The 14,813-nt window shown below is 39.2% G+C and overlaps 1 protein-coding gene across 1 annotated transcript in view; it reads left to right on the forward strand.

The window, feature by feature from the left end:
- RYR2 (ryanodine receptor 2) overlaps window positions 1-14,813 on the forward strand; it is a 648,519-nt gene that overhangs the window by 297,441 nt on the left and 336,265 nt on the right. The window contains exons 14-17 of the mRNA XM_075924816.1: window positions 5,418-5,582; window positions 8,191-8,312; window positions 9,954-10,137; window positions 11,195-11,330. Coding sequence (XP_075780931.1) covers window positions 5,418-5,582; window positions 8,191-8,312; window positions 9,954-10,137; window positions 11,195-11,330 — 607 coding nt within the window. The remainder of the gene's footprint in view (window positions 1-5,417; window positions 5,583-8,190; window positions 8,313-9,953; window positions 10,138-11,194; window positions 11,331-14,813) is intronic.

Below are 14,813 nucleotides of genomic sequence, written 5' to 3' on the forward strand. Positions count from 1 at the left end.
CTTTCCACACAAAAACTCAACTTGTTACTTAGTTTCCAAGGAATGTTCTTTGCATTGGGGTGGAGACTGAGCTCCTGCTTTTCACCTTGTTGGCATGCAATCTAACACAATAAGTGAATGATGCTAACCAGAGAGGTAGCCTCCTTTCCACCTCAGATATGTTCTAGCCAGGTCATTATTCTCTATTACAATTCAGTATTTGTCAAATAAAGTACGGAATGTTTTAATTTAAACTTTGTTCACTTTGCCTTTACATGATATGTAGGGAATATTTTACAAAGTACATTTATTAATTCACATTTTGAACTAACAGGACAATGGAGTGAATGTTATAATATCTCATATTAGTAGGGACACATGTAAATGTATTTTTCTACCATAGTTATGCATATACAGTTGAGCACTGGTCCTCCGTATGGTACTTGTTGCTGGCAAGAGTAAGTCTCAGGTCTGACACTGGGTTCTCCACGTACAAAAAATGCTACACAGGTATCTGTCAAACACAAGCAGTTTATTTCCTGACAGCTATCAGCTGTGCTCCTTAGCTAAAAGAACAACAATATGATAGGAAAAGTGGCATTTCTTACATCCTTTTTGCTAACCAGAGAACCTGTCGGCTGTGGATGAAGTGAAGACTGTCTTAGCTTCCGAGGCGCCGGTACCCAAAGCCCTTCGGAGAGGTCCAAATTGCCGTACTCTGGTGCAGCTTTAAATACTTTGTCTCTACCTTGTTTGTGGCAATTTGGAAACTTCCAGGGGTTACTCATTGCTTGTTCCAGTCTGTTACTGTATTGCTTGTCCTTTGACTTTGGTTACATGATCAGTATATTTAGGTAAACAAGATTATGTCCTCACCCTTATCTACAATTAGTTCTTGCTACATGGCATATATTCCTAGAGGCTTGCTTCTGGCTCATCAGTAGTAGGGAAGAGGGTGGGGAATGGGAAAGGCTCACCACCCCTATACTTCACACATACAGAGTTCTTCCACAATTGACCCCTACAATACTGGTTTTATCTTTTTCTGGGCATCAGAACCTGAGATTAACAAAAAAAATTTGAAAGAGTGGCAGAGTTTTATCTTTTGTCCACAGGAGAGAGACAAAAAATTCATGTGCTTAAAGCTTATAGTAAATTTTTACAGAAGCCAAACTGGAAAAGATACTTTAAGACTTGGGAAGTACAGCACATTAACAAGGATAAATGCCACCAGTTAAAAAAGACAAATTGTTCAAGTAACAATGAGAACTAATGTGGCGATTCTTGCATCAGTATTTGCACACAATTTCCTATTATAAATGCTTTTGCATTTTTACATTTTTGTTATCTCCAGGTATTTGTGTTAGCTTTTAAAATAATGTAGTGTACTTCAACACTAAGAGATTTATATCACAAATAAAATATCTTTTGCAAATACCCATGAATTAACAATGAGCTAGAAGTATATTTCTGCAATCAGTATCAAATGCATGAACAAATTAACTATTACACTACATGAAATAATTGACTGGAGGAAGAAAAGAATTTAAATCATAAAAAAAAAAAAATTCAACCAGCACAAGATAGCAAGATTAACGTCTGTATCAAAAGCAATTTAATATAGTGAATCAATGAATATATTATTTTAGGATGCCTAATGTTATGATTATGACACGTGAAGAAGTCTCTGTGAACAATTTAGAATTTTTTTCAAGTGCTTCAAAAGACATTTATATTTTTGTAGGATTTAGAAATCTAATTTGTGAGGAAGAACATTCTGGTAATGCTCATGTGACTATTCCATTCATGTAAGCAGTGCATTGCAAATCCCTCATTAACTTGAAGATTATTTTTCCCTTGAAATCATGAAAAACATCTCTTGACAGCCTTTACTATCAAGCTGCCTCACCAAACTGCTGCTGTTGTTGAGATAGGGAATGTCTAGAAAAATTGGTTCTAAGTGTGGGTGTGGAAGGATGGAGCAGCCAAGAGAAGGTTAACAACTGCCAGCCTGTCACATGACAGGGGACTGAAGGAAGTTAGATGAGTGTGGTTACGTAAAGAGCTTCAGAGAGTGCAGCTGGTGTTGGCTAGAGGAGTGACTTCTTTTTGTGTTACTTCAAGTTTTTGTGTTTAAGTAATAAATTGTGTCCACTTGGTGAAGAATACAAATGGTTCTTTCAGCCTGAAGATAGAAATAGATAGAGGCCCTATTGAAATGACTGGGGAGATCAGTCCAGACACCGTAGCAGCTGTAGCAGTTCTTTGAACAGAAGCAATAACAGAACAAGAACAAACAGCAACAGTAGCTTCAACTTCAACCACAGCACTTTGTGCTCTAACTGTTGGCTCAGGATGTCTGGAACTCCCAGAGGAGCGTGGGAGGAATCCTTCACTAAGATGGGGCTGGAGGACAATCCTGAGGCCTCTGTGCAGATCTTAGAACAGGTGGCAGGTGCCAGATTATTTTTTCTTTTTTGCCATGAGTCTGCCAAGAGATCAGACGACTGTGCTTCCTGCCTTGAGTGTGAATTGGTGGCCTCCTGGCCTGCTCAAACAACTGCCTTATTCTCTGTCCTGATGGTGGATGCTCCATTCGTCAGATTGAGGTGGACCTGGTAGGAACTCAAGGGCCAACTTCCAAGTGGATGCAGTTTTATCTTAGTAACTGTGGTCTATACCTGTTCCCTTGTGCTTTGCATTGACATAGGCTGTAGCTAAATGAGCTACTTAAATTATTTTCTGGAGTAGAGATCCTCATAATGGTCTTAACTAATTAGGGCACTGTTTTATGCCACCAATGCAATCCAGAAAATCTCTCCTTAACATATGATCAATAATGCTGTAAAAATTTGACTACTAAATCTCAGAACTGAGATAAAATGCTGCTGTATTTATTGCTCACAGTCTGTGAGGTCCCATGCTCTCCTATGGGCATCTCAATTATTCAAATTACTATAGGGGAGACAGCTCCAGTGCATCTTAGACCTCTGGGCTATGTCTACACTGACAGCTTCTTCTGCAAGAACTGTTTTGCGGAAGAGTTCTTGCAGAAAAAGTCTTCCAAAAGAGCACGACTACACTGGCATGTGCTTTTGCACAAGAGATGTGCTTTTGTGCAAGAGCGTCTATGGCAGTGTGGATGCTCTCTTGCGCAAGAAAGCTCTGATGGCCATTTTAGGCATAGGGGTTTCTTGCACAAGAAATTCATGTTGCCTGTCTACACTGTCCTCTTGCGCAAGAGCTTTTGAGCAAGAGGGCTTATTCCTTGTGGGGAGAGGAATAACTCTTCCAGAAAAAGCCCTGTTTTCTGACTGTAAATTTACTTGCGCAAGAACACACTTGCAGTGTAGACACCCGGCAAATTTTTGCACAAGAACAGCTGTTCTTGCACAAGAAGCCGCCCATGTAGACATAACCCTGGTGAAAATCTTGGTGCGAGTAAGGTGCTATAATACAGAATGTGATCCAGTATCTGTGGGCATGACAAGACATGGGTAACTGGTTTTTGCAGCATTCCTCAGAAGAGTTTTATAATAAAAATGTGAGATATAGGGGCTCTCAACCAGATGATAGGATCCTTCTGCTGTTTTCCTCAGCTAAGAGCAAGTTGTTTGCAAAGTGGCAGCCTATGGTTGAAGTTGTGAGGTATATGAAAAGTGGATTATGAGCTTGCTTTATTCAGGGGAATCACTTTGTCCTTTATTATTTCATTGGTATTTTTCTTTGAATAATAGGACCTTGAGGCAAAGGCCTGAAGCAAACATAAGCATTGTGCTATTCTTTCCTAATTTTCTGTTTAATGTATAAAACTAGCAGATTTACTTGCTGTTTCTTGGGTCCTTAATTCAATTACTTTTTTTTAAATTAAAAGAAAAAATGTACATGATTTATTTGAATGACTGTATTTTTCAAAAAAGAAGTGTTATTTTACTAAGTTAATTTTATTTCACATATCTTTAAAAAAGGATTTTTATTTTTTTCTGTTAAATTTTTTTAGTATTTTTTTAAAAATGGGAATTCCATTAAGTTTGTTTTTTTTCTTTATCCCTATGAACTCTTATTCGCTATGTTTTAACAAAAAAGGGCTGTATTGAATTAGGTTTTCAATAACATTTTCTTTTGCATTCAAGTTTTAAGCATTGATTTAACTGTGCCAAAACAGAGCATTGCTCTAAATTTCTCTTTTTTACCTCTTTACTTTAAGTTTTATGAGAAGCAATCCTATTCCAGGTTTATCCTATTTTTCTGGCTCATCTTGGTTCAGTCTCTTTCAATATTTGGTAAATTATGTTAATGTTGAGGCCTGTACTTGCTTTGGAGTAGGTGTCTTTTTTATTTGTTTTTTATGAGAATCAATCCCATTCCAGGCATATCCCATTTTCCTGGCACAACCAAACCCTTATGTTGTTTTCATTAATGTTAAGAGGAAGCTGTATACTGAATTTTGTGATCCTACTCTCACTGTTTAGGAGGAGTTCTTGATCGAACAGACAGACAAATTCTAAAAAATATATAGTGGATAATATGCGCGTTCCTTCTGTCTTTTTGTTATGAACTCATTACGTGAAACTTTAACCTCCTGATAGGGCTAAACCATATACATATGAATACATTTTGTTGATGCAGTGTTTGTTTTAGAAAAGTCTCCTACTGTTTCTTGTGTTGCAATTGGATTTCTTAGCCATTTAACCTTAGTTGCTACTAAAATCAGTTTAATTTAATTTTAGTATTTTTAAAGTGTTTTATGTTAAAGATGAGTACAATTTGTACCTCTGCAGAGAACATAGGCTAGTAAAACTGAAATCTGATCAACCAGTATAAGGTTGGCTTCTCAATTTTGTTCACACCAGTTTTATGCTAACTCATTGGGGTTAAAGTGACTGGAAATAGGGATGTTAAGTGGTTAACCAACCCTTGGCAATGAACTCTAGTGGCTGCCAGCTGTTCCAGGCTGGAGCAGTGGCAGCCAGCCATGCTGTGCCAGAGTAGCCTCAGCCGTGGGAGGGGTGGAGGACAGTGAACTGTGCAGTGGGACCCCCGGCACGGTGGAACCCCACGACTGCACTGAGCAGTGGGCTAGATGGCAGCAGCTGAGTCAGAATGGTTATCCAGTTAAGTGCTCTTGTTTAACTGGTTAACTGTTTTAACATCCCTACTGGAAAATCAGATGACAAATTATAAAATATGTTCTTCAATAATGCTCAGCTGGATTTTGTGTAGACAATCTCTCTCTCTCTCTCGTCACTCATGTGTTTGACTACCAAGCTAATGTTTTTACTGCTTACCCCTTTGTTAATCATTTTTGCATTGAGGGGAAGTACAACAGTGTCTACAGCATTCTTATACTTCCTTCAGTAAAAATAAATAAATAAAAAATCAGTACTCAGTGTTTGTTGCTGTTTTGATTAGTTGTGCTTGTACCTTTTTTATATTAGGAAAAATTGGATATAGGGATAAGAAAGGAGGTTGATGGAATGGGAGCACCTGAAATAAAGTATGGGGACTCAGTATGCTACATACAACATGCAGACGCAGGCCTCTGGCTCACATACCAGTCTGTTGATGCAAAGTCTGTAAGAATGGGATCAGTGCAACGCAAGGTAAGACTGTGAATAATATACATTTCCATTTACGCTCAACTTTGTGCAGCATGGGAAAAATGTGAAGAAAATAAAAGGCTTCTGAGATTTTCTGCATCACAAATATTTGATGACTAGTGATAATGAGCCTTTTAGGTTTTATCAAGTGTTTTATCTTAATGTTAACTACACTTTGCATGGTGAAATGAGATCTCTATCCCCAGGTTTTTTGGCAGGGTCACACATAGACAGTTGAAACAGTCAACTCAATTGTTTAGTGTTGAGTATGCATGTGGAGATACACTTTAATAGATAATTTTAAAATAAACTTGGCTCACTTTGAATGTTTGTCTGAAATAGCAATTTATTTGAGTGAATTCGTCAGATAATTGCACCAAAACAGTTTTGTTTTTCTGTTTTTAAATTTATCTTTAATTATTTAACAAGGAAAGTGGCAACAACAACAATGTAATATAACTGAGATTTTATACTCACACACACAATCAGGAAATTTGGTTATAATTTGCACAGCAACTTGGACAGAGAGCCTGATTCTGAATGCAGTGGAAAGATTACTACTGAAATCACTGTGCATTGGATCAGGCCTGAATCAGCCAAGTAATGGGAAACAATAACTTGGAATTTTTTTATTCTTGTGCATATAAAATCTTAAGCATAACAGTGCATTGAAGTTGTTTTCACATATGCTGAACTAAAACATAGCTCTCTTAAGAAAAAGTTTCAGAAGGATAGCTGAGTTAGTCTGTACAGGATAAACTTAAAAATCAATAAATAGTCTTTAAAGTGCTACCATACTATTTGTTGTTTTTTAAGAAAAAGTGTGTTTTCTGTATGTGTACAACATTGTTTTACATTTAAAAAAAAGTATCCCCAAATATTTACAATGGAACATAGGTGGTGTTTAAGAATGTTAGGCTATATCTGTGTTTGCTAGTTTTACTGCAAAAGTTCATGTTTTTGCAGAGAAACCAGGTTAGCGTTGTCACTGGAAACTCACATTTTGCCCTGAAACTGCACCACACAAGTAAACCACCCCAACTAGAGTCTTTTTTTTGTTTGTTTGTTTTTTGCACTGATACTTTTGCGCTGATATGCCGGTGAGCATTCTTGATTGCTTTTACCAATCTAATTGCCCTCCAAAGCGGTCTCAGAATGCAGAGCAGGAGTGGCCGCTCTGTGAAACTCAGCTGTCCTGCCTGCTGGTATGTGGCCTTCTCCTTTAGTTCCATTTTGACAGCCAGTGCTGTCATGCCTCCAGGACACACATTATGATAAAATGCTTCTGCTTACTCCCACAATGTGAATCGAGGCAGGCAGACAGAATGTGATGTGCACAGTCTGGGAGGGAGGCAAGGGTGGATATCCACGTCTTCCCCTCCCACTACCACAGAGCTGATTGCTTTTTGTGGCTATCACACACACAGTCACAGTCATGATTTACTTTGTGTCCTGGAACAGTATACTGTGGGGTAGCTACTATAATGCACTCCACTCATTGGTGATCCAAGTTTCTCATATGTAACCTGTGACATGCTCTGACACCTGTGGGAAACAATGTGCATACAAACCAGCGCTTGTAGCACTTTTCTATCACTGACAGAATTGATATGGAAAACACTCCTCATGTAAATACATAGATTTAGTTACCTAAAATGCTTAAACACACCAGTATCTATGGGGTTTAAAACCTTTAAAAAGATAGTAGTGATCCATGATCATATGTAGGTTTTTTTCTGAATGATACAGGCAGGGGGGGAAATAAGAAAGGGGTTGAGTGATTGGTTTGGCACCAGGATCAGCAAATAATTTGTTTCTGAAAGTGGCTGAATTTTAGAAGATGGATAAGGGGAAAGAGCTTATTGCCAGACATTTAGGGTGTGTCTAGACTACATGCCTCCTTCGACGGAGGCATGTAGATTAGCCAGATCGGAAGAGGGAAATGAAGCCGCGATTAAAATAATCGCGGCTTCATTTAAATTTAAATGGCTGCCCCGATCTGCCGATCAGCTGTTTGTCGGCAGATCGGGGCAGTCTGGACGCGACGCGCCGACAAAGAAGCCTTTCTTCATCGGCACAGGTAAACCTGGTTTCACGAGGCTTACCTGTGCCGATGAAGAAAGGCTTCTTTGTCGGCGCGTCGCGTCCAGACTGCCCCGATCTGCCGACAAACAGCTGATCGGCAGATCGGGGCAGCCATTTAAATTTAAATGAAGCCGTGATTATTTTAATCGCGGCTTCATTTCCCTCTTCCGATCTGGCTAATCTACATGCCTCCGTCGAAGGAGGCATGTAGTCTAGACACACCCTTACTTTTCTATGGGGACAAAGCCACAGACATTCCAGATATGACCTCAATATGGAAAACACTGACTTTTGAAGGCTTTGAAGTGGTAGCACTAAAACTGTCATGGAACTGGTCATACTTTAATAATACCAGAGTATAACTGGGTACCAGGCAGCAAAGTTCATGCTAATTTGATTTTAATTAAATTTGTTTTGTGTATGTTTGTGTTTACTCTAGCCCTTCCTTCTCTCAATATATTTTACAAATAAGGAACATGCAATTTCCTTATGTTTCTCTTTGTGATGGCTGATATTTGTATTGCAGGCTATAATGCACCATGAAGGCCACATGGATGATGGTTTGACCTTGTCCAGATCTCAGCATGAAGAGTCCCGTACAGCACGAGTCATTCGTAGTACAGTCTTCCTTTTCAACAGGTTTATCAGGTGTGTTCAAATGTGATCCTATTTCATCCTTTCTTTTCCTTTCCTATGTCGCACCCCAAATGATCATTCACATCACAGTGAACAATTTAGCTTTGAAAAAAAGAAAGACCAATATTTGATCATCAATCAGCAAAGAGGAATGGACAGAAGAATTGCTGTCCATTTATATTCTCAATTTTTAAATCTTTTTTCTCTTTAACATTGATACACCTGTATAACCATGATACGTTGACATTAGGATTCTAACTAAACATATAAGAAAAATTTAATCTGCCAGAATTTGTGAGGCTATAAAGCAGACTATGAGTTGCTTTATTTTCTAAAGATAGTTAAAATATAGTAATATCATATAAAAAACAAATGGATACTTTTTTTTGCCAAGAAAATCAATAATGTGATTACATAAAGTAGTAATAGTATATTACAATAACTGTTGTAGATGGGCACTAATTATTGTTAGCTTCGTTCCTACTTAGAACTTCTGTATGATTTTGTTAGTACTGATTGTGGGAAATATTGAGTGTGACTGCATTTTGGCTGGTATGCTTGTATATTCTTTTTCTTGCTGTAGCCAAGTTATATGAGAGTTTTTTAATCAACACTAGCAAGTAAAGTGATAAACTTGCTGTTAGCTAAACCATGGCTTTCAAAATAATTTTCTGAAGACGTGAAGGGAAAACCCCCGATTGTTTATTTTCATATAAATTTGGTAGCACAAAATATAAGCTTATTCTTTTTCTTCACTAAAATCTCCCATCTTTTACATTTTTCAGTGATACTACTAGCTCAAGACCATTTGCTTATAGATAGTTTGCCAGGTGTGCACACTACTTTATGCTGGTTAAAAATAAAGCCAGAACAGGCAAAGCACTGTTGTCTTCAGGCCTTGGATTGTGGGTATGAATGTACACTCCTTCATGGTATATTTGCAGCTGTTAATGTTCTTAGCAGGCTATGCCACGATCACGTCTGAACCATGTGCCCGTCTCATTAACTCCAATGACACTGCTCTCATGCTGCAAGTTAGGTACATCTTGCTGAGTTGAGGCATTGGACCCTAATAGTGGGTGACATTAATAGAAAGATTATTGCTTAGGGTCCAATCCAGCTGCCATTGAAGTTAATTGCAAAGTTTACTTCAAAGGAAGAAGAAACAGGGCTATAATAAGAGTTAGTTAAGTTTTTGAGTTATTTACTGTAACTGAAATCCTTCATTGGTAACTATGCCTCCTACTCCTACATGATTCCTTCAGAATGTTTTCCAGCTCTAGATATTTGTACAGAGTATAAATGACCTGACAATATAGAAATATGCTGATGAGCAGCTGTAAAAGTTTTGTTTTCTTTGTTTTGTCCCTGATATTTCCAAAATTACTTCAAACATGGAGGTGAAGCACCAACTAATATCTGTTCTGGTTATTTAGAAAAGTTGAGTGGAATTGATACAAGTCTCCTTGACCAAATCTCTTTTCTGAATGCATTTGAATTACCATTGGTTAGGAAAAAACTTTGAGAGGACAGTGTATTTTTAAGAGCAGAGAACTCAGGTCTGCTTTTAAAGCTGTGAAGAGAAAAAAAAAAAAGACCATGACAAATCAATTCAATTTCAAAGCTTAGAGGAGTGTTTGCAACTCACTTTAGGGGCCTTGATGCTCTCAGCAAGAAAGTGAAGTCTTCCACAGTTGACTTGCCCATTGAGTCGGTCAGTTTGAGCCTTCAGGACTTGATCGGCTATTTCCACCCACCAGATGAACATTTAGAACATGAAGACAAACAGAACAGGCTAAGAGCACTGAAGAATCGACAGAATCTCTTCCAAGAAGAGGTAGATTTTTTTTGGCATTCTTACCATACTTCCCGTGTTATTTGTATGCTAGTAGGGTTGTTTTTAATTGGTTTGACCTAACAATTACATTTTGAGTAGCTGAGTGGCTTGTGGGAAACCCAGTTTTAGGAACAACTATAGGGGTTAATTTAATAGAGGGGATACTTTTAGCTTTGAAAATAGCTTCTGGGAGGAAATTTTTGATATTAAACTAGTTGTACTAGTTTAATATTAATGGCATTATTTTGAAAAATGTAATTTCATTGTGAGAGCTTTGCGGATGAGTCATATAACTGGCAATCTGTAATGCTTGGATCCCAGTTTTAGTACATTTCGGTTGTAATATATCAAATGTCAGAGTTTCAGTCATTTCAGTAATTGATTTGTATTTTGAGATGGGTGTACATCTGATATTAGACTTGCTTATCTAGGATATCCATTAGTTTTTTAGGGTCTGTTCCTGCTTATGATCTGAACTCATTTAGATTTCTAAATTTATTTCCTTCCCCTTTTTCTAAAAAAAATACTGTTTTCTGAATATCAGAATTACTGAATTTCCATAAAGGCTCCTTGAATTATGACCTGATGTTTCCAGCTCAGTGCAATTAGTAATTACCATCATAAGACTTTTAGCTCCCTTTCTTTATCCAGAATTATGCCTTAATATAGCATGGTACTTAAGCATATGCCTTATGTGAGCTACCCTACTTACTTTGCTACTGCTAGTAATATTTGACACATTTAAATACCTTGCAGAATTGGGGCTTAATTATTAATTGAGCTTGATATTATTCAGCTATATGTTTTACTTTTGTAGTATCTTCTAGCAAATATGCTAGTGGCAAAGCACTGTAAAATATTCTATAGCATTTTCTTTTATAACTTTTCCCAAGTGATTACTGGCCGCATCTGCTGCTTATCTACTTGTTTTGTGGGTTTTTTTTAACATTTATTTTCCTTTATGCCATGTACTTTTGAGGGTCTTTTTTAATCTACATCGACGTCATTGCACTGAAGGGATACATTCTTCTCTGAAAACCTGAATTTTTTCTTCTAGGGTATGATCAACCTTGTCCTCGAATGCATTGATCGCTTGCACGTGTACAGCAGTGCAGCCCATTTTGCTGACGTAGCTGGGAAGGAAGCTGGAGAGTCTTGGAAATCCATTCTAAATTCTTTGTATGAGTTATTAGGTAAGGCTTATTGTGATTGATTGTTTGTTTAGGATATGTTGGTAGCTAAATAACTTCTTCAGCTGAAATGAAAATCTGAAACCAAAGACAATTGAAATTATCTAGACACTAGATACAAACTTCAGAAAAGGGCAACAAAAATTATTGAGGTATGGAACGGCTATCACATGAGGAGAGATTAATAAGACTGGGACTTTTCATCTTAGAAAAGAGGACACTGAGGCTATGACGGACTATCGGAAGGGGGGGCTATGAGGGGTCTGGGGTGGGGTGGGAGGGGATGCCATCCCAGACCCCTCATAGCCCCCCCTTCCGATAGTCCGGCTCTGCCCCAGGCGTCCCCGATTCAGCCGCTGCTGGTCAGTTTCAGCAGCGGCTGAATCGGGGATGCCTGGGGCAGAGCAGCTGGGGTGCTGCTGGGTTGGTCCGGTAGTGCCGCCCCTCGGTGCTGCGAGACCAACCCGGCAGCACCCTAGCTGCTCTTGGGGACCCCTGGGACAGAGCAGCGGGGGTGCTGCCAGGTTGGTCCCATAGCGCCTGTCCCTCAGCACTGCGGGACCAACCTGGCAGCACCCCAGCTGCTCTGCCCCAGGCGTCCCAATTCAGCCACTGCTGAAACTGATCAGCGGCTGACTCCAGGAAGCCCGGGGCAGAGCAGGCGCTGCAGGACCAACCTGGGAGCACTCTAACTGCTCTTCCCCAGGTGTCCCCAAGAGCAGCTGGGGTGCTGCCGGGTTGGTCCCGCAGCCCAGAGGGGCAGCGCTACAGGACCAACCCGGCAGCACCCCAGCTGCTCTGACCCCGGCTTCCCCAATTCAGCTGCTGGTCAGCTTCAGCAGTGGCTGTATCGGGGAAGCTGGGCACAGAGCAGCTCCAGTTGTCTGGCAGCCGGAGCACTTCTGGGTTCCTGATGGTGCCGGACCATCAGGAGTGCCGGAGCATTGGATTCCAGATCGATGGAGTTTTACTGTAATAGGTAGCAGGTTTAAAACAAAGAAAATGAGGTATTTCTTCACACAACTCAGTCAGTCTGTGGAATTTGTTGCCAGAGGATGTTGTGAAGACCAAGATTTTAACAGGGTTCAAAAAGAGCTAGATAAATTCATGGAGGATAAATCCATCAATGACTGTTACCCAGGATGGGCTGGACTGGTGTCCTTAGCCTGTGTTTGTCAGAAGCTCAGAATGGGCGATGGGATGGATCACTTGATAATTACCTGTTCTGTTCATTCCCTCTGGATGCCCCTTAGCATTGGCCACTGTTGGAAGACAGGATACTGGGTTAGCTGGGCCTTTGTTTGTGACCCAGTATGGCCATTCTTATGTTCTTATGTTGGAGAAAACCTTCTTTTTCACTCAGTGTGGCAGAATAACTAGATATAAAATGAAGTGAGTATGCCTTGCTTAAAGTAAACATATCTTGAAGAATCCATGATATTTGCATTTCAGTGTTGCAGACAGTTGAAAGAAATATTTCTGTTGTGTTGCCTAGATATCTCAGTCAGATGCTATATAAACACACATAAAGTTACAATCTCTGTGCTGGAGACGCAATAATCATGATCAGTAGTAATTGTATAGCAAAATGCATGTACAAGTTTTTGTTTTGACATTTTACCATGATGTAACAAGCTTGACGTGTGCAATTATAATGTCTTCTGGTAAGTAATTCTTAAGTGCATTGGTCTTGATCTGGGAATGGTAGATTTAATTGCTGTGCTGTACTGAACTACAAAGTGTTGTTGAGTAATTTCCTGGGTGAGAAGGCAGAGTGAATTATTTCTATCTGTTCCTACAAACTATAGTTTTGTTGTTTTCCACCGAGTGTGTATGTAAACAAAGTGGTTGATATTGTCAAGATTCATAGTTTCTGAGATGCTTGGTCGTTTGCTTGTGGCAAATATTTCATCCTCAAGAGAGATAAATGTACAAACCTGTACCCAAGATTAGATGAAATATAAACCATAAAAATGACTGCAGTATATTCTGACAGAGGAGCTACAGAATGTGTATTCAGCCTCTGTCAGAAACATGTTTAGATGTTGTGAGTGTTTCTGTCATGTTACTAGGACATCACAAATTAAAATGGGCACACTTTGGTGATTCTGATGGTCTTGGTTTGCTACACAGTCACAGATTGGTATGAGACACTAATATTTCCTCATATGCTTAGTTGCAAAATAGTGATAAGATGTTCTAATTTTCATAGCTTCAGATGAGGAATTAGATACTAAGGAAAAATTACTCAAAATGGAATCCTGTATTGAAATGAGTTAAAAGTAGTAATTTCTCCTGAGCTGAACTTCTGATAAGATGTAGGAATGCTTAGTTTTTCTTTGTGTGTTATGATTATAGTTTGTTTTAGTATCTATAGTATGTGCTGTATAGGCCTATTAGAAGGCATGCTGCCCATCCTCAGAAGCTCCTAATCACAAAGTGTCAAAGTAAGGATACAGACAAGAGTACTGGGATGTGTTACTACATACAGATGAAGGGGCTGAGGTAGCAGAGGACTATGTTTTGTTGGTAGAATGTTTGATAACACAGCATCTTAAACTGGGTTTGGAATATGGGAAATTTTGGAGGTGGAGTTTAGGTGTAAAACATCAGGGAATGAGAGGAGGAAAGGAGCAGTGAAAAGATTAGGGAGATCACAGTAGATATGATCAGTCCTTTTTGCAGAAAGCTGGTGGTAACTGGTGTGGAAAATGAAGAGGTATCTCAAAAGGTTAAGGGGAAGGCACTGAAGGCTTTCAGTAGGTTGTGGGTCAAAGAGTCAGTGGGGTAGTGAGAGTGCTATTTGAGCTAAAGGGATTATAAAATTGTAATGGATGGAAGACTATAGTGTCTTGACTTTATTTAGAGGCATTTGGCAAGGAAAAGAGGAATTGTATATTTTGAATTAATGGTAAGAATTGTGGTGAGAGAGAGAGAGAGAGAGAGAGAGAGAGAGAGAGAGAGAGAGAGGTAAATGCATCTCACAGGGTAGGGAGAGTACTGAATCAATGGGGAGAAGTGGAACCTGTGAAAAGGAAAGCAGTCATGGATTCTGATGGTCACAGAAGTGGCAGGGGAAGGCAGCAGACAGAGGACAACTATGAAATGCAGGAGGAGGAAGTGAATAGTGTTCAGTGAAAAGCAACTCTGTGATTGAGTGATCAGAGCAGTGTACTGTTTAATAAAGAAAAAGTGAAGTGCTTGGTCATTTTGTAAGTGGGAGAGTTGATCTAAGGCTAAAAGTTGAATGAGGAGAACAGGATGGGGTGACAGGAGTCCATCAGTTGAACAGAAAATGACCATAAGGTCACTGATAATGTGGGCGAGTGGTGCATTGTGTTGAGAGAATGAAAGAGCATCAGGTGTCAAAATAGGACACATGATGGCAATATCAAAGAAACCAGATCTAGCTCTAGTCGATCCATGAAGTGGCTAATATACATTTTCATTTCTGTCTTTCTTTGTATTTCTTGTAACAAATGCTTA

Source organism: Pelodiscus sinensis, chromosome 3 (genome assembly GCF_049634645.1).
Source record: "Pelodiscus sinensis isolate JC-2024 chromosome 3, ASM4963464v1, whole genome shotgun sequence".
Classification (NCBI taxonomy): domain Eukaryota; kingdom Metazoa; phylum Chordata; order Testudines; family Trionychidae; genus Pelodiscus; species Pelodiscus sinensis.